General features: G+C 45.3%; 1 protein-coding gene across 2 annotated transcripts in view; it reads right to left on the bottom strand.

Annotated features, from left to right (window-relative positions):
- Nucleotides 1–17492, bottom strand: part of Ankrd44 (ankyrin repeat domain 44) — a 301804-nt gene extending 284312 nt beyond the window's left edge. For both annotated transcript variants that reach the window (XM_021160936.3, XM_029478049.2), the window contains exon 1: nucleotides 17276–17492. In XM_021160936.3, coding sequence (XP_021016595.1) covers nucleotides 17276–17302 — 27 coding nt within the window. In that variant the 5' untranslated portion in view covers nucleotides 17303–17492. The remainder of the gene's footprint in view (nucleotides 1–17275) is intronic.
- Nucleotides 17493–19164: the final 1672 nt, after the last annotated feature.

Consider the following 19164-nt stretch of genomic DNA (forward strand, 5'->3'; position numbering starts at 1 on the left):
CTTTAAAAATAAGGTCAAACTACATGTGGTGGGCACAGGCTTTTAATACCAGCACATGGGAGTCAGAGGTAAGACTTCTGTTAGTTCAATGCCAGCCTGATTTACATAGTACGCTCCAGGCCAGCCATAGTGTCACAGAAAGGAGACTGCCTCAGGAAAAATAGGAATAATAAAGACCTTTGCTGCACAAATCTGGCAACCTGAGCTGGGTTCCTGGAACTGCCCCCCCAAGTAAAGATAGAAGGAGAAAATGAACTCCACAAAGTTATCCTCTGCCCTCTACACGTGCACTGTAACATGTGTGCCCACACACAGGCATCTTGCACACAAACTGCACATAACTAAGTGTGATGGTTTGTATATCCTTGGACTAGGGAGTGGCACCATCTGAAGGTGTGGCCTTGATGGAATAGGTGTGACCTGGTTGGAATGGGTGTGTCACTGTGGGTGTGGGTATAAGATCCTCACCCTAGTTGCCTGGAAGTCAGTCTTCCACTAGCAGCCTTTGGATGAAGACATAGAACTCTCAGCTCCTCCTGTGCCATGCCTGCCTGGATACTTGATGATAATGGACTGAACCTCTGAACCTGTAAGCCAGCCCCAATTAAATGTTGTTTTTTATAAGACTTGCCTTGGTCATGGTGTCTGTTCACAGCAGTAAAACCCTAACTAAGACACTAAGTAAATAAGTAAATAAGGTGGAGACACCACAATTGAGAAAGACCTCAACCTCTGATGTCTGTGCATATACACACACCATCACACATCTACACACATACGAACAGTTTCAAACATAAACACAGATAAAATAAAATCCTCAGAAAACAGAAAGTGATGAACAAAATAACATTTCCTGGAGCTGGAGAAATGGTAACGTTCCCCCATCCCGCCCCCTCCCCCCCCCCCAACCTCACCCCGGGCTGGTAAGATTCTTTTTACACTACTTCCTTGACCAGTGACTGCTGGAGTGAGGGGAAGCATTTTCAGAACTGTTAATATCATGACACACTAAGGATGCAGCTACAGGTTCCCTACATACTTAACAAATTACCAATAACGATTTCCCTCCCCAGGCCAGTGAGGTGGATGAGGAAATAAGAGCGCTTGCCACCAAGCCTGCCAACCTGACCTCAACCACTGGGACCCACATAGTGAAAGAAAAAAAAAAACAAAACCAACCATCCTGACACCCACCCACACAGACAGGCAGGCACACATACACACACAATGACACACACCTGTCCTCCCCTCTCCCACACAAACAATGACTAAAATAAATGTTTTTAATTCCATACTCCCCCTGCAGAATGGCAGTTCTACTGATCCTTTTACAAAGGTATTTATCTAACAAAAGTTTAATCGAGTATATACCTTCCCGTGAGAGAGCCCATCCCAAGCTCCAAATACAACTCTAACCAAGAAAACAAGCATACTATCTAAGCATTTGGACAATAAGGGCCTGAGAAAGCCAGTGTTTTAGAGTTCCACAGTCCTTTGACTATCATCCTCTGCACCCAAAGAGGAACATAAGGCAAGAGCTCTGGCCCTGCATCCAATGGGCTCCCTCAAGGCCAGCCAAGAAGCAACTGAGATATTCTAATCTGGATAATGCAGATGATACTCCATTAGGCCTAAATAGTAATTACCCAGGCGTCCGCCTTGAGCTTTCTTTCTCAGAGTGTTTAGTGTTTCAGGCTGTATCCTAAGTATAGCTGTCAAAATGACACGTGGTGTCATTAAGTGGTATTTAAGAACAGGACAGGCACATGAAATGCACCTCAGATCCAGCCAAGAGTCCTCCCTCCACCAAGACTCTGCAAGCTCAGTAACAAGCACACACCTCAGTTGTCCCTATGACAAGTAGGGACTGGTGTACTCACTTCCTGTCCCTCCAGCACCTCAACACTTGGGATGCTCTTCAGGAAGTGTCAGGACTCCCCAGGGGTCTTTTCTCAAGTGACATACCCCATCAATTCACTTATCAATCTTCTCATAAACAAATATCATTGGCCTTTAATACTCACGAATAAAGAGAAGCTGAACAATGTCAGATGACCTCTGCCCCCACAAACCAACTCAGAGTACGCAACTTCTGCCCAGGCCAACTGCAACTCCAAGTCCAGAAGTGTCACCAGAGGCAAGTGACTCAAAGCACAGGAAGGAATGTGGGCCGTGTTCTCCTTATAATTATGATGAAATAAATGCATACTGGACAGGGACTCACAAAGGCACACACACACACACCCGAATACATAACTCACACAGAAATGTCCACTGCAAGGACATTCTAAAATAGTGAGAACTATAAACAAATTGACAGCACAAATATGTTTTTATTTTTTAATAGCTGACTTGCACTCAAAAGATCTGCTTAAAGTTAGCTTTCTATAAAATTAAAGTCATTTCCAGATCTAGAGTCTACTCAAACTAAAAACAGTATTTTAAAAAAAAAGAGGAAGTTGAAAATAGTAAGATTCTGTTTTTCTGTTTTTCTCTCAAACATAGGAGTGCCTCTCCATCTGGGATCTTTGAGTGCATTAAAGTACATATTAGGTTTTTCTGGGTCCACATCAAGAGTCTAAACATGTAGTTTAAAAGGCAAGTGGTTTGAAGTATAAACACATGGCCCTTCTCTACCAAGTTCCAAAAGTGCATCTGTAAAAGGTAACGAAGAGTCTACTTTCTCCTGGAGAGAGCGGACAGCAACAGTTCCCATCACAATCTAGTTAAACCTGCATCAAAGTGCAGCCCAGGTAATGGCACAAAACCTGCCTTCTGCATAGTGGTCCTGAACCTGCTCTGAGGTGGCACACAGGCCCCCAGAGCTCTCTTTGCAAGGGCTATGTAGCAAATCTTTTCACCCTTGCTGGCCCTACAGTCTCTGTTGCAACTCCTCAGCTCCACTGTCGTCACTTCACAGTGCCACCAACAGTGCAAACAAACCAGGGAGGGTATGCTCCAACACAGTCTAATTATGGACACGAAAATGTAAATTTTATTAAAAATTCTGAGTGTTGTAAAATACAATTTTTTTATCCTTTTCAACTATTTTGTAACATAATGATTATTCTTAGCTCATAGGCATTTAAATGCAGGTAGTTGGCTGGATTCAGCCAGTAAGCAAAAGTCTACTAACCCTCAGAGTTGTAGGCGGCTAAAGTCCATGTAAACCAACAATTGCATTTCTCCCCGCTCCCTCCTAAAGAAGTTTTTATTCTGTCTAATCATTTCACTGATGGCTGAAGAATTTTGGGAACCTTTTGTTCTTAAAAGAAAAAATTCCAAATCCACTGACTGTTCTGTGTGAGAGCGGCTGGTGTTCAGGGGGGAATCTTTTAAGTCAAAGTCATCAGAGACCAAGTGGCCTTGGTCACATTGGATTCTGGTCACTGCTGCAAAGAAGACAGCCATTGCAGGAAACAGTAACCCATCCCCTCCTGCCCTACCCTGCTCCTGCAGTAGGCTAGTACTTCATGGTGCAAGCTGTTTCCTCCTCCTCTGTACCCCTGAGACTAATGTACTAGGTCTGGTCTCTAACTATTCTGAGAGTAGGCACAAAGCCAGTCTTAAAGATACAGCAGCCTGGAAAGAAATCTGCCAAGCCACAGCTAATATGTGTTGCATGTTATCCCTAGCTTCTACAGCACAAGGCTATAGCAAAATAGGCTCCTCTTCATTATGCAACATCGGCTGGCATTACCTGGCACCCCCACGTGGAAGGGCTCAGGCAGGCACCGCTGAGGTTTGCTACAGAATAGTACCTATCACACACGTATCTCAGTGCTAGTGGAAAAAAGGACAGCAGCACCTGGAAGAGTCGTTTGCTGAGACAGGGGGCATCACTAGCTCCACAGGTGCTTTGGGAGCACAGCTAAGGCAGTGGGAACTCCAGGCTTCCTATAACATGGCCTTGGGACTGCAAATCCCATGGCCTCTATTGTCTAGACAGGGAGATAGTCTGGCTCATTTGCAGGGCTACTCTTTTCAGATGCTGGCTGCTGACTGGTGTTTCGACTCCATCAGCAATTGACAGCCCTAGTCCATAGTACCTGCTCCAGAGTGGCCTACCTTGGTTAGAGCCACAGAGTTCAACTAGAGTCAGCCTGGTCTCATAAGCCCCAAAGTCCTACCATCAGCAGGGATCAGGAATGGACTTCTCTAAATGGACCTTTGTGTGAGACAGGACATGCTGTCCCCTGCTGGCAGTTCAGTGACCTTAGATTGTATCAGCTATTGATATCATGATCAATATTTAATAATACTGAGCACTTTCCTGTTGGTGTCATCCAAGGGAAAACTGAGACCCAGGGAGATAAAATTACTGGCCAGGGTCTCACAGGCAATTCATGGTAGGAACAGAGTCCAAAAAATAATAATAATAATAATAATAATAATAAAACTATTCAATCTCTGGAAAGGTTGGGTGGAAAGGTAGCTTGGTAATCTTTAAAAATGATTTTGCACTTAGTTCACCAACACAGAGGAGGATGCTTAAAAGCAGAGGTGTCATGAGGACCCATTCCTGGGTACAGGAGCCCCAAGACTTCCTTCCTGCTATGCAAAACCATCTCTCTCTGGCAGTTACCACACCCATCCTCAAGACCTAGTGCTGGACCACAGAACTCACCAGCCCTCTAAGCTGCAGCCTCTGGTTACAACTTGGCTTAACTATCAACCTCCTCTGTCAGTGTCAGTACCCTAGGAAGCTTGGCTGCAGCTGAAGCATACTGCCTGGTGGTAATTGCTTCAGGAAGAAGCCAGACCATCAGTGTAGCATGAAGCGCAAGAGCATCACTGCCTACCTAGCCCCGCCCCGCACAAACCCACAAAGTCCACTTCCTGTCTGTCCCTATCTGATCCTTTCCTCTGTCTCTTTTTCTTCTGTCTCCTCTTTTTCCTCATCTTCATTTTAAATTTTTGAAACTTAGTCTCAGTTAGCCCATGCTAGCCTTAAACTTATGTAGCCGAGGCTGGCCTTGAACTCCTGATCCTCTTTCCTTATATTCTCAAAGACTGAAACTATAGATGTTCACAACCACACTTACTTCGTTCATTTTTTTAAAAAGTCTTTCTCCTCCTAGCGTTCTTCCCCTCCCTCATTTCTCTTTCTTTGTTCTGTTTTTGCTGCTGTTGCTGTTTTGCTCTGGTCTTCATTTTTTCTATTACCTTGCTACATTTTGCCCTAAAATCCTACTGGTAAAACAAGTATGTTTTAAATTAAAACACACATATGTATCCAATTATGTTTGGCCTACATCCTCTTTTAAGCAATGTCCTGTCACTCTAAGAGAAAAAAAAAAAAAAACATCCGTTCTATCCTCCACCTGATATTGTTAAACAATTTTCATCAGAAACTTCCATAGGTTGAAATTTGGGGTTTTCTGTTGTTGTTTTGTAATGATTTCCTCTAACCACACACCCCCATAGGACTAAGGATTGAGCCCCAGTCCTCATGAATGCCAGTCGTGCATTCTAGCACTGAGCCCCCGCCCTCACTCCTGCCCCAGCCCACGCTTATGGTTTCCTTTTACCCCAGTAAATACCCATGCAAGGCCTGTAACTCTACACCTACGTTTTAAGGCATTCTGTCATGATACCACTTTTCACGATGGCTTCTTTATGACGGCTGTTCTAACAAACAGTTTTGCTTTTACACACTTCCTCAAAAAGTCAGTTTTACACTGTGAAGAGGAAGTAGCATTCTTGCCTTTTTCAAAGGCCTTTTTGACAGCTTAAAACAAGAACGTCTGCAAACTCCAATCTTTTCCATACTTGCTTATCCTAGTGGATCTGTAAGCTCTATAAGTTAAATAAACTAAGCCAATTGCCAAGACAAAATCAGAACAAAAGAAAACACTTTTTTAAAATTGTAGGACCCAATATGTAGGGTAGTCAATAAAGAGATTTCATATAAAAACCAAATATCTGTGTACCACAATTTTTAAAATTAGAAAGAAATAAAACAAGATTAAGGTTGTAAATTTAAAACAAAAAAAAATCACTAAAACCTATTCTGAGAGAGCTGGAGTGGACTCTAAAATACTTACCTGCTTAATTTGACAATGAGGATTTTAGGCACTTTGGATTCAGGGACTGTTTACTGAGCAGCAACAAACATTCACTTGAGGTACTCGAACATTTCTTGCTGAACTGTCAAAGGTCCCCCCATTATGCATGTATTACTGTACCCACTTTACAGTCAAGGAAAGTTGTGTCATAGAAAGACTAAGAGAGAAGTTAAGAGCAAGGCTGTATGTACAGCTCAGATTTCCATACATCAACTCCAGTGTTCTCCCATACAGTTGTTACGAACACTGTTAAAACAAGATGCCATAAAGTGTATATGTAAAAGTTCAGTACTTGGTAAGTTGATAGAAGACCTTTTTTTACTAAAGAGCAGAAAATGGTCCCTAACATTAGCAACTAAATGCTGTCTGCCCTCATCTCAGCATCTCAAGAAATAAGTGTCTAGAAGCACCACAGTGCCTAAAATCTCCATTGCTGTGACAGCACTGTCTACTAAAACTGCAGGCGGCCACTTCCTGGCCTTTGACCTTTGATATCCTTGAATCCTGTCTCCATTAAGAAGGCTATCGAATGTGTAGAAATAAATGGCAGTAGTTTGATGTGCCTAAAGCCTAAAACCATTGGAAACAAGAACCAGTTCCACTCACTGTGAGGACACAGGTGTCAGTTACACTGATCTTTGAGCTTCTCCATGCTCTATAAAGCCCTGCAATTTAAACAAAAGCCCACTTTAAAGGTTACTTTAAACAAGGTAACTTTGGTCTGCTCTAATACCTAAATTCCCTCCCAAATATCCGAACTGAACAATCAAACAGAGACGAGCTGAATCCAAGCCCTCTTACGGACAGCCAGTTCTTGGCTGGGGGTGTAGCCCACTAGTTACCTGCTTCCCTGGCTCAAAGAACTGGATTTGATCCTGGGCACCACAGAAAACAGACAGTGGCACAAGCCTGCAATCCCAGCACTGGAGGTAGAGAGACTCCGAAATTCAAGATCCTCCTCGGTTAGGCAGCACGTTCAAGGTTAGCCTGAGCTACATAAGACCTTGTCAAGAGAAGGGAGTTGCCGTTCCAGGCATGGTATTGTGTGCCTTTGATCCCATCAATCAGGAATCAGAGGCAGGAAGATCTCTGTGAGTTTGAGGCCAGCCTGGGACTACACAGAAAACTCCAGAACAGTCAGGATTACACAGAGACCCTGTCAAAAGAGAGAGATGGAGGAGAAGGGGAGGAGGGAGGAAGAGATAGAAAGGGGAGAAGGGACAGATTCCAATACAGATGCTCAAATGTCACATGAGTTATGAAAGAAACAAAGCTAAGCCAGCAACTCTTGTCCTCACAACTAACTGCCTTAGACCTGCAGTTCATCAAATAGCAAACCCAGCAACCAGCAACAGCTTGTCCTTTGTTTGGGTTTTTTGGGGGGGGAGGGGGGTGAGACAGGGTCTCACTATATAGCACCAGCTGACCTGGCTGACCTGGCACTCACTATGGAGAGCAGGATGGCCCCAAACTCAGAGGTCCATCTGCCTTTATTCCTCAAGCAGTGGGGGTTCAAAGTGAGCCCCACCACACTCTGCCCAGACTGTGACTTTTTGGCAATCAATCAAAGACACTGAGAACTTTTCTGAAGACAAGCTGTCAGGTGAGTGGGAACAGCTTTGGAAGCAAACAGAACAGGAAGAAGGGAGGAGGGTGGAGAAATTGCTTCCAGAAGTACTTAAACTGCTTAAACTGGTAGGTACGCCTTGGCAAATGATAGTTTGTGGCTTTGTTTCTCAGTTTGCCAGAGGACTCTCTTCTTAGAAATAGTTGCAATATCACACCCACACGAACCATCAACTATTCAATCAACATTCAATTTTCACCAATTTATTTTATAAAGATATATTTCTGTTTGTTTAAATCAGGATTCAAGCCTCCCTGGTTGGTTTGGCGAGTGTTAAACCTCTTTAATCTACAAGCCGATGCTTACTTGGCACTTCTTCCTTCTGCAACTGATACTCCCTGTAAAATAGGGTCATCCCTATAGGGGGTTTATAGCCTGTATATTTTAATGTTTTACTTTCAAACAAAATTATCAAGTAAAAAAACAGACCATCTCAGACCTACAACATTATTTCACCCATGTCCTGTGCCACCAAAACCACCAAGTTCTCACTCTAAAGTCCTTGCTATTCTTGTGGACATTTGTCCACAAAACACCGCCAGGAAACGTGCCCCTTTCCACCAAAGCAGGAAGAATCATGATCCCAGAAGACACCAGAAGGTCTCATGTCAACTGTCATATCAATTTACTTGATGGAATGAGGCAGGTACCAATTCCAATGAGCTTTACAAGGTCTCAGACCCACTTTTCAAAGCATCCATGAGAGGACACGAAGTGCTGATCACTAGCGAGACACCTTCTTTATACCAGCCCCTCTCCTGTTTAGTTTAGGCACTGAGCAGTTATCTCCTTGCCTCTATCCTTCCTACCCAACAAGAACTCTGTGCTTCAGTAAACTCATCCTCGTCTAGCCCCTCAGCTGAGAAGTACAGCACAACACTCACCTCCAACTGCTGCCTGAAGCATTTCCTCTCTAAGCATCAGCCGGACCTTCTGTGGCTCCCCAAAGCCCTCCCCAGTGACTATGCCTAGACTCCGGTTGTCCCCAGTTAGCATTCCATATGTAGCCTAAACCTCCAGCTGGCTTGACAGCTGTTTTGATGTCACATATATCCTACCAACATTTGACAAGGGTCTTTAGGATTTATTTTTTTATGTATATGAGTACACTGTAGCTGTACAGATGGTTGTGAGCCATCTTGTGGTTGCTGGGAATTGAATTCAGGACCTCTGCTCGCTCCAGTCCGCTTGCTCCCATCACCCTCCCCCACCCCCTGCTTGCTCTAGCCCAAAGATTTATTATTATAAGTACACTGTAGCTATCTTCAGACATACCAGAGAGGGCATCAAATCTCATTACTGATGGGTGTAAGCCACCATGTGTTGCTGGGGTTTGAATTCAGGACCTTTGGAAGAGCAGTCAGTGTTCTTAACCACTGAAACATCTCTTCAGCCCAATGATGAGGGTCTTCTATGCACAAGGCATGCACATTAATCCTACAACTAGACTCTGAGTACCAATGAAGAGATGGTCTCTTGTGATAGTGCCCCTGCTCCAGGGGCCATAAGGGCAAAAATCATATAGGCTGGGTCAAGCCCATCCCACTGGGACTCCCAGATTCATAAGTCCCAAGTAAATTCCCTAATCTCTGGGTTCTTACATGGACATGCTATTGGGATTAAATCATATAAAGTGTTCCTTCTCATTTCTGGTCTTCTGTACATTTTTAACTGATTCATCATATTTGCTCTTATCCATTATTATACTTTGAAGAAAACATCAAATGGCCTTAGCTTCCACTGTATAGGACCAGAGGCTTTTGAGTGGGGAGAATTGCATGGCCTAAGTTCTACCATCATGATTGCTCTATTGTGAGCAGAGAGCATCGACCAAGGTCAGATGGGGTGAGACCAGTGGAAGATAGCTACAGGTGATAGCTACGCAGGTGATGCAAGTGAAAGGCAGAAGCAAATGCTAAATGGTACTATTATACAATGCGTACTAAAATACCTCAAAACTTAAAAGTTTAAAGGAATGAATGTAGATTTAAAGGAATATGGAAAATCATGTTTTCCTTCCCAGGTTCAAGCTTAGTAACCCATCTTGCTCATCCTGGGCTTCGGGTGTCAATAGCTTTGGTCCCCTGTTTCAGTTACTGGGTGTCTAGCTCCAAGAGAGCTGAATTTCTGCCAGGCATCCCATCTTTACAGCATAGTGTCTGTTGATTTCCAGTCTTTCTTTTTCATCTTCCCTGTATCAGATCCCAAAGCTAGTATCCTCCCCCAACAAGGATCCATCTTCAGAAGAGCCTAGTCATTGATATGTCTGTCATCACCCTGCTAGCTGCAACCAATTCCCATCCAACAGTTGAGAAATAAGACTTGCCAGGCCCAACTGCAACTATAGAATCTAAGAAAAGGGATTCTTCCAGGGAGAACCAAGGGAGTTACCCAAACAGCACCTATGAGAACCACTATGCTGGCCCACTTACAAGAAACTCAGGGTCTGGGAAGAATGCTTCTCTTACCTGAAAGCAATTCAAGAGAATTTGCTAAGAATCACACTAAGAGTAGCCTCGAGGGTTTGTGTCTCTACATCAGGCTCCTAGAGATCCCAGAAGACCTTCTTAGGGAAAGCACCCATGTCCCTTCAGTAGGTCTCAAAAGTATGTTTATCAGGTTGAAAAAACGTTAAAGCAGCTTCCTTACAAGGGAAAGCCAGAAACTGTATAGACAAGAAAAGCCAATGCCAGGGACTGTTTGAAGCCAGTAACTACTAGAGACCCATAATAAGTGGAATCCAAGAATTTATTTCCAATCTGATGCTATCTTTTTAAATCAATCAAAGAAAAACTAAGGCAATTTAATCCAGAAACTTTCAGAGACAAGTCAGAACTCTTACTAAGGTTCCATGTCAGGGCAACACCAGTGTCTCTGCATATCTAATTATTTCTATGAAGAGCTCTGGAAACTTCCTTGGAGCAAAATGGTGTCCCAGTATTAAAGATGCCTGGGGAGTTTCAGAAGGATGCTCAAGGCTTGCTAGGTCATAGAGCCAGAGCCAGTGATTTTCTAGTTCAAAGGGGGGAGGCAAATGAAAGAATTCTGAGACTGGTCTTTACATAACTCAGGTTAGCCTTGAACTCACTGTGTAGTCAAGAATAACTAATGATCAACCTGAATTCCTGATCTTCCTACCTCTGCCTCTTGAGAACTGGGGTTACAGCCATGTGCACCATGCCCATCTAGAAAGCATCCTTTAAACTATGACTATCACAATGTGAAGGTAGATTCCCGAGGCATTCATTCCAATCTTACAGGTTACCAACTCTTCACAAACATGAACTCTGATTAGAAAAACTATCTGCTCTCAACCTCTGAAATCCAGAGACAAGATAGTATACTAATAAAAGAAACAACCTATAAAATAGACTATCTTAGATTATCTATAAACCAAAGCAGGGAAGAAGAAGAATAATCAGTTTCTAGATCACTGACATTGAATGAATAACCTCTTTAGGAACCTGCAACCATTTAACCTTGTTGCCTGGCTAACCAAATAACAGCTCATGTGCAAATGCACACATCATAGCCTCATGCACGGGAGACACTATAAAGCAAACCCCATTATAAGAACTGAGCCACAGAAGGAACAGGGCAGAGCTCAGGACTGCCAAGACATCCAGCCCACATCTTTATTTGACAAAGAGGAACCTAGAACCCACAGATTGAGTCTGACCTCCAAGTGTTGTCTGACACACAATGTACACAATTCCCCTTGACTTAAGTCCACAGCAACAGAGATTAGGTCATCACGCCCTCCCCGATCTTTGACAGTAAGACTCAGAATGCCTCTATCAGTTGCCTTTGCAACCCACCATCACCTGCTCAGAGCCAATGTGTGAAGTAAAAGCCATGATCTAACCCTGGGCTTACACATGGCCAACAGGCTCCAGTGTAGACCTAATTCATATGAGCCAAACCAGTTCGGTGTCACTGTCAAAACTCAGGAGGGCAAACAGAGGCAAGAGGAGTCTACATGTGATTATGTTTACAGACGTATCTGGACGGTCTCTTTCCAGCCAATATTCAATAGCACCCTCATTGTTCTCAAAGGACCCTAGATTATACAAAAGTGACGTCATCATCAAAGTCTATGTAGCTCCCAATCATCGATGATCATTTTAAAATATTTGAGTGCATGAGGAAATCATGAAGGAAAACAGGACAAAATACTGAACCAGTCACCAGGAGTTTTCATATACAAAGAGACTTTCAGAAAATATTATCAATAATCCTTAAAAATAGCACCACTACTGTAAAAGATTCTTTTTAACTACATTTTATTTATTAATTTCTTGAGGGAGGAAATATGCACGTGAGCCACAACATATATGTGGAGGTCAGAAGACAACTTGCAGGAGCCAGTTCTCTCCTCCTACCATGTGGGCCCCAGGGATTGAACTCAGGTCTTCAGGCTTGATAGCAAGTGTCTTACCCAACAGGCAATACTTCCAGCCCCATTGTTTAAGATATTAGCTTCAATATGGAATTTCCTTTGGAGTTTTGGACAAAAGTGTTCTATCATGTTTTCATTGTTTTATTGGGGGGGGGGGGCACATGTGTATGTGCACCATAATGAACACGTGGAGAGCAGAGGAGAGCTCTATGGAGTTGGTTCGCTCCATCATCTGTCTGTACTTGAGTTCCTGGGATCCAACTCAAATCAGCCTTGTGCAACAAGAGACTTTACCTGGGCCATTTCACTGTCTCTCTGAGCATCATATCTGAAAGAACTTTGAAAAGCACAGCATTATCAGATGTCTTGGTTACAGGAATCTATGCAGGGATGGCTAGATAGCTCAGTGGCAAAAAGTGCTTGCCACCAAGCCTAATGACTTAAGTCTGATTTTCTAAACCCCACAGTGAAAAATAGATACCCATAGTTCCCTGACCTCCACATATGCAAAACACAACTCACACACACACACAGAAACAAAAACTAGAAATTCTTGAATGTAAAGAAAATTATACTAAATATAAAAATTTAAAGTAATTTAATATTACATTGTAAATGTATGTTGATAAATTGTATTTATCTTGCTGAAATATAAAGCTTTTTTTAAGATGTCTTGGTCTTCTGTCTTGTATAAGAACTGCGCCTTTTCAAGTTTATGTTTACTCTCTATTTAGAATAACGGAAGTGAAAGCTAAAGTGTTCTTTTAAAAGAGGAGGCTTCATCTATTCAGGGCTGGACTTTCATTTATCCTGAAGCAGATAGTGAGGTATTTAAGAGAAGCACAACTTTACTTAGAAAAGTCATTGGTATGGAAAGCAGGTATCAGCATAATTGAAGATACCGATATTATCACACAGAACATGTAAAATCTGTACCTGGATAAGCAGGACCTTTAAAGGCTGCATATCAAGATGCCACCAGGAGTTATCTCCACTGTTAAAACTCCTCTGCATTTGCTTGTCTGGCTTTCTGGTTTCCTAAGGCAGCCCAACATTAAAGGTGATTACAGGCTCCCATGCCACACATAAATAAATAAATAAATAAATAAATAAATAAATAAATAAATAAGAGAGGAAAGAGTCACCATGCTACCAACACATCATCCACTGGGTGTAGAGGTTAAGGAGGCCCGCAGATACAGAGGCCTCTCAGCAGGTCCTCACTCTGACCGAGGTGGGTCTGACCCCATGTGCGGGGTGGAGTCCATGCTGCCTTGCCCGAGTTTCCCCATAACTAAGAGAAGAGACATGAGCTCTATAACCTGTTGCTGGCTTTTCAGCTATGAAAAGTATAGCCTTGTGAGAGAGCCCCACCCGTGCAATCAAACTGCCATGGGAGGACACTGTGCTCAACTGCTCTCTGGGGGTGTGACCTGCCCAAGTCATTAGCCTCCCTGCTCCTGTTTCCTCTGCTATAAAGTGGGAGTGCCCACCTCCCTGCTAGTGTGACTGTGGGGATTAAGAGAGATGATTCACTGCAAGGACCGAGCACACAAGAAGAGCGACATCACTGTAAGCCACCATGATGCACAGGCATGAAATGCCAGCCATCAAGTACACTCCCCAAACCATGCCATGGGTGATATGTCTTAACCAGAACAGAACCTCCAAGATAAATCTGTCCTTTTTCCGCTCCTGCCGCATACACACTGTTGGGTTGCAATCCAGCACAGAGAGTGTAGCTGAAAATACAGGACAGCTTGATTGTTTAAAAAAAAAAAAAATGTCCAAAGGCCTCACACTGTGGCCAGAAATCCTTTCTGAGCTTCAGGATTTCTATTATCTGGTCACTGCCACAGCTGCCAGACAGTGCCTTTGGCAAGGAGGTGGGTGACTGGAGAGTGAGCTAGCACTTGGCGAAGAGCTACTAAACCATAAGGCCTCCAGGCGGGAAGCTCCAAAGGGGCCAACTGCCAAAGCTGTTTGTCTACCAGACTCTTCGAGAGAAATGGAGCAGCTCTGCTATCGTTAGCAAACTCATATCAGGAGTAGACCATTCAAACGGTAGACAAGGACCCCGAAAACCTGTAACTTTGAAAAGGCAAGTGCCAGACTAACATGGCAGTGCACTAATAATCTCCACATACTTTGCCTCTATTCGTAAGGAATGCACCCTAAAGACTCAACATAAAAGTTCAACTCCAAAGTCCAGTTGCAAAAGGCTGCATGATTATTTATTACAAGCTAAACACATTGCGTTTGCATGTGATGAAACGTTCTTCAGCCTTATGATTAGCTCAGTTCTCCCAAGATGTCAACAAATGTCTTAATGCCCACATATGAGGAAATGGTTATCTTACTATATTAATTGCATAGATTAAATAACAATGTTGCAGAGGGTAACCAACCAATTCCTCCAGTTGCTAGGAATTGTCCCAGCTTTACCATCACATGCTGGGAAACCCCTCAGTCCTGGGGGGGGGGGGAACGGTCCCCGACATACTTCCAGAAAGAAAAACAATAGCAAGAGGACAGACAGACAAATGCAGAAGTGCTAAGTGTCAGGCTTGTTCGGAGCACAAGCTCCCAGTTCCTTTTCACAGTAGAAGACTAAAAACCACAGCAGCCTCTCCCTTCCCCCTGACTTTTTAATTTTCCCAAAACAAGTTAGAAAAAATCATAACCCTTCTCTTGCTGGACTCAGAGGTCAATGCAGAATTGGCTGTCAAAGTGATGACCACAGCCACCCAGCCAGTTCCAGCCTTCAGTGTCAGTAGGACAGAAAAAGTCATTGATGATAACCTCTCACTGCGATTACATCCAAGTTATCAGCAGCCAGAATGTGTCCTCAAACCAAAAATCAAAGAGCTGTGGCCAAAAAAAATCAAGATTCGCCTTCCAAACAGGACATTGAACAGACTAGAGAAGGATGATGGGATGGTCACAGCATCCCTGGGGAGAGAGCAAGCTGATCCACCTCAAACTGAAGCAGGGATTCCATGCAGGTGGCTCCCCACCCACAGTGATGGGGCAAAGCTCTTCTGGGAGGAGTTTAATCCACAGGTTGTTAGCATGAGTAGCTGAGGTTAAAAGCCAACTTCTAAGAAGTAAGATTCAAACAAAAAGTAAGACTATATAAGGCAAGAAGAACACACTTCCTGGACCTAAAGAAACACAGAAACCATCTTTGCTCACCACTGCACCCCACCCCACCCTACCACCACCACACCCCATCTTCCTCTGGCTTTGTCCCAAGACAGACTGGTGGTTTTTAGGTGTTCCTGGATCACAGAACTCCTTGGCTCTTTCTATATGTCAGGAGATGGAGTCAAATGAATGTTTTACCTCTTTCTCCCCGATGGCAAGTGAGGTTTACTAACAAAACAAAGAGGGTGTGTTTAGAAAGATTGCCAGAGACAAACATCTTTGAAACCCTTGCTCTGAGAAGCCGGAGAATAACTTTCTGTGCCCCCAAAGCCCAGTGATACACCCTTCACCAGGGCTGGGGAAAGCCCAGTGATACACTTTTCACCAGGGCTGGGGTATTTTGGGAAGAAGCTCCTTCATGGCCTGCCTCACCACATCTGCTGAAAGGAAGAAGAGATATCTCAGGGCCTCCGGAGCAGCCTAGGAGGTGGACCCCGCCAGCAGACAGCTGAGGATCTTGAGGAAGACCCTTGCTTTTCCCAATCAGCTGTTTTACTTAGAAAATAAGGAATTCAGGATAAATGACTAGCACCTTTCTAAGTAAAATTCTACACCGAATGCTTTCCTATGTATAACATACCAATGCCTACTAGCACCGTGTTTTTCTACTCAACTCTGCAGACTTAGGAATTAACAAAGTAGGGGAATGTGTACCATCATCGTTGACAGGCCTCTGGACACAATACAACATAAGACTTAAAATAAGCAGATGTCTAACAGTTGGCAAAAATTGGGAACAAAGGGTAGAGAAAATCCTAATATCAATTTACAAGCACTTTAAATGCTCAGTAGCCAACGAGGAGGGGCAGGTTCACACAATTAACAGCTGCTCTCCCTGCTAAATTTAACAGAGTTTTTAACTCAGGGACTTCTGAACCAAGGCGGGGAGGGGAAAAAAGTGGGGCTGTAAATACTTAAGGGAAGCAAGCTGAAGTAAATTTAATCTAAAGGGGCAAAACAAACCATTGTGGCTCACTACCGCAAAGGTTGCATTTAAGTTGCAGAATATTCTGGCTGGATTCTAACTAGCAAGACACCACAGATGCAGCCTATTAAGAAGTTGGAGGTGCTTAATAGAGGGGACTGGCCTGTTTGACACCATGTATCAAAGTCAAGATCGCCTCTCTGCTTATCAGCCCCCCCCCCCAAACAATATTCATTTCAGTGTAGATGCATAAACCCGGACGTTTCCCCCATTTTCATGTAAAGAATTGTGAGGTTGGTTTTGTTTTGTTTTGTTTTTCACGCAATTTAGTTGGACTTCCCTTGTGTGTCAATGTCCAGACCTGTAGCAAAGACTGTCAATCGGATTCAATAAATAATCTCATGGCTTCAAGCTGAACTCCGGGGCTGCCCGGTGTGATGTCTTGGTCAGAAAAGCAACAAAGCTGAGGGGCACCAGCGCCTGCGAGCTGAGCCTGGGACCTGACTCCATCTCCTATTCGGAGACCTGGGCCGAGAGCTCTCGTCTCTCTGCACCCCCAATCCCACATCCCACACCCAGCCCCTGGGCAACTAAAGAGGAAGTCGGGGTGCCCTATCCAACCGACGAAGACAGTCTATTGCACGGGAGCGGGGATCCCGGCCAGTCTCTTGCCTGGCGCGGGAGAGGTCCGGGGAAGCGGGGCTGCGAGGCTGCGATCCTCTCTCCCGCCGTCCACCTTCCTCCTCCTGAGCCCGCGGGCAGCCTTGCCCCGAGCACCCCCAAGGCTGACTGCTCCAGAGTGCACGACGCAGTCCGAGGCTCCCGGTGCGGCTGCGACCCGCGTTCCCCGCGTCCGGCGGCCACTCCCGCATCTCGCCGACCCTCTCGGGCCGCGAACGCGCACTTGCGACGGCCCAGGGCGGAGACTGCGCGGGAGCCGAGTCCCGCGGCAGGCCGTGCACGCTCAAAGGCTGCGCGTAAACAGCCCGGGGCGCGCTCCGCTCGCTCGGCGCCCGCCGCGCCCCCTTCTCCGCTCCCCGCGCCCCTACCTGGTCGCAGAGTTTGAGCACTGCCATTCTTCCTTTCCCGCGCGCGCGCACATACAGCTCTCCGCTCCGCAGATGTCAACGCCGGGAGCCCGGGGAAACGGAAGGGACGGCCCGGGAAAGCTCCAGGAGCCAGGCTCGCGAAGGTGACAGCCCCGCCACCGCTCGGCCGCCGCCGCCTGCCTCTCAGAGCCCAGCCCCGGCTCGCGGGAGTCGCAGCCCGGCCCGCCCGCCTTTATACAGGAAGTGCCGGCCGCTGCCAGCCGGGCCGCCACTGACATCACCGCGCGCTGCCTCGCGCCGCCCGGGCCGACGCTGCCTCCTGCCGCCCGCCGCGGCTCCTCGCAGCCCTCGGCCCCGGCGCCCTCCCACACCTGCACCCCGCTCCGCCAGGAGCCAGCCGAAAGGGGAGGGGAGCTGACGCCGACCCTCCCCAGCAATCCCACCCACGCGCACGCCACCGAGGGGCAATCCCTCGCCGACACACCCCAGGGGTCCAGAAAGCTTGCTACTCACAGGCCACCAACTTTCACCCTGCAGACTGCGTCACACCCTCTTTCCCTAAACCTTTTCCCTAATCAGATTGCTCCAGCGCTCCGAATTTCTGCCACCTAGGCGCTGGGCTGACAGTCTCTTTGTTTAATATAAGGAGGCCATGGATGCGTTGTGAGTCCAGGGTTTCTCTAAACATATAGCGGTGGGAACGGGAGCTGTGACCCTCCGGGTCACCTCCTAATTAAATCACACACTACCCTAACTTGGTAGCCTAGGCTTGGGACTGAAGGTGAAACTGAGAAGGAAAAAGAGTCCTACTAAATTACCGCATTAAATAAGTCCTAGCTGATTTATTCCTACAAGAGTAAGTTGCATGCTGCCCACTTTCCACCCTACACACACAGAAGACAGCTGTCCAACAGATTAGGCTTCTATTACAGAGGTAGCAGTCCGTAGTAAGTGTTGGTATTTCTGCGATCTGGAAAAGCACTTATAAATTCCGGCAGTGACTGGGCATGGAGAGAAATGGAGCATAAGCAGGTAAGATATTCTGCTGGTTAGTTTTTACCTCTACTTGACACGGGCTACAGTCATTTGAGAAGAGGGAGCCTCAGTTTGTTTGTTTGTTTTTAAAGGCTCCCACCAGATTGATCTATGGGGAAGCTGGTAGGGGCATTAAGAAAATTAATCAAGAAAAACTGATGATTAATGTGGTCGGGGTCCCTCTCTGTGAGTTGTGTCACCCTGGGTGGGGGTAATCTTGGGTGTACAATAAAGCAGACTGAGCAAGCCATGAGCACCAAGCCAGTAAGCAGCACTTCTTCCTGGCATGTGCTTCAGTTCCTGCTTCCAGGTTCCTGCTTCCGTTACTGCCGTGTCTTCCTTCAGTGATGAACTGTGATGTGGAAGTGGAAGTACAAACAAACTCTTTCTTCCTCAAGTTGTTTTTGGTCATTTTTTTTTTTTTTTTTTTTTTTGGTCACACTAGAGCCCGTGAGTAAGACAGGTGACTACTCTCAAAGGATACTCATATAAACCAGATAGCCATTGCGGATTAATATAATTCCAAACCGAAATAAAGGATCATCAGGAGAAGTACTTAGGAAGCAAAAGACCAGACTAAACCAGGCAGTGGTGGCTCGTGCCTTTAATCCCAGCACTCGGGAGACAGGGGCAGGCGGATTTCTGCGCTCGAGGCCAGCCTGGTCTACAAAGTGAGTTCCAGGACAGCCAGGGCTACACAGAGAAATCCTGTCTCGAAAAACAAAACAACAACAACAAAAAAAATCAACAACAACAAAAAGACCAGACTAGACCAGTGGCTAAGGGCAGGCTTCCTGAAAGAGGGGAAAGCTGAAATCTAGAGAAGAAAGTGAAGCAGGGAAGTAAGAGATAGC

This window comes from Mus caroli, unplaced genomic scaffold (assembly GCF_978045245.1).
Source record: "Mus caroli unplaced genomic scaffold, Mus_caroli_1 scaffold_1, whole genome shotgun sequence".
Classification (NCBI taxonomy): Eukaryota; Metazoa; Chordata; class Mammalia; order Rodentia; family Muridae; genus Mus; species Mus caroli.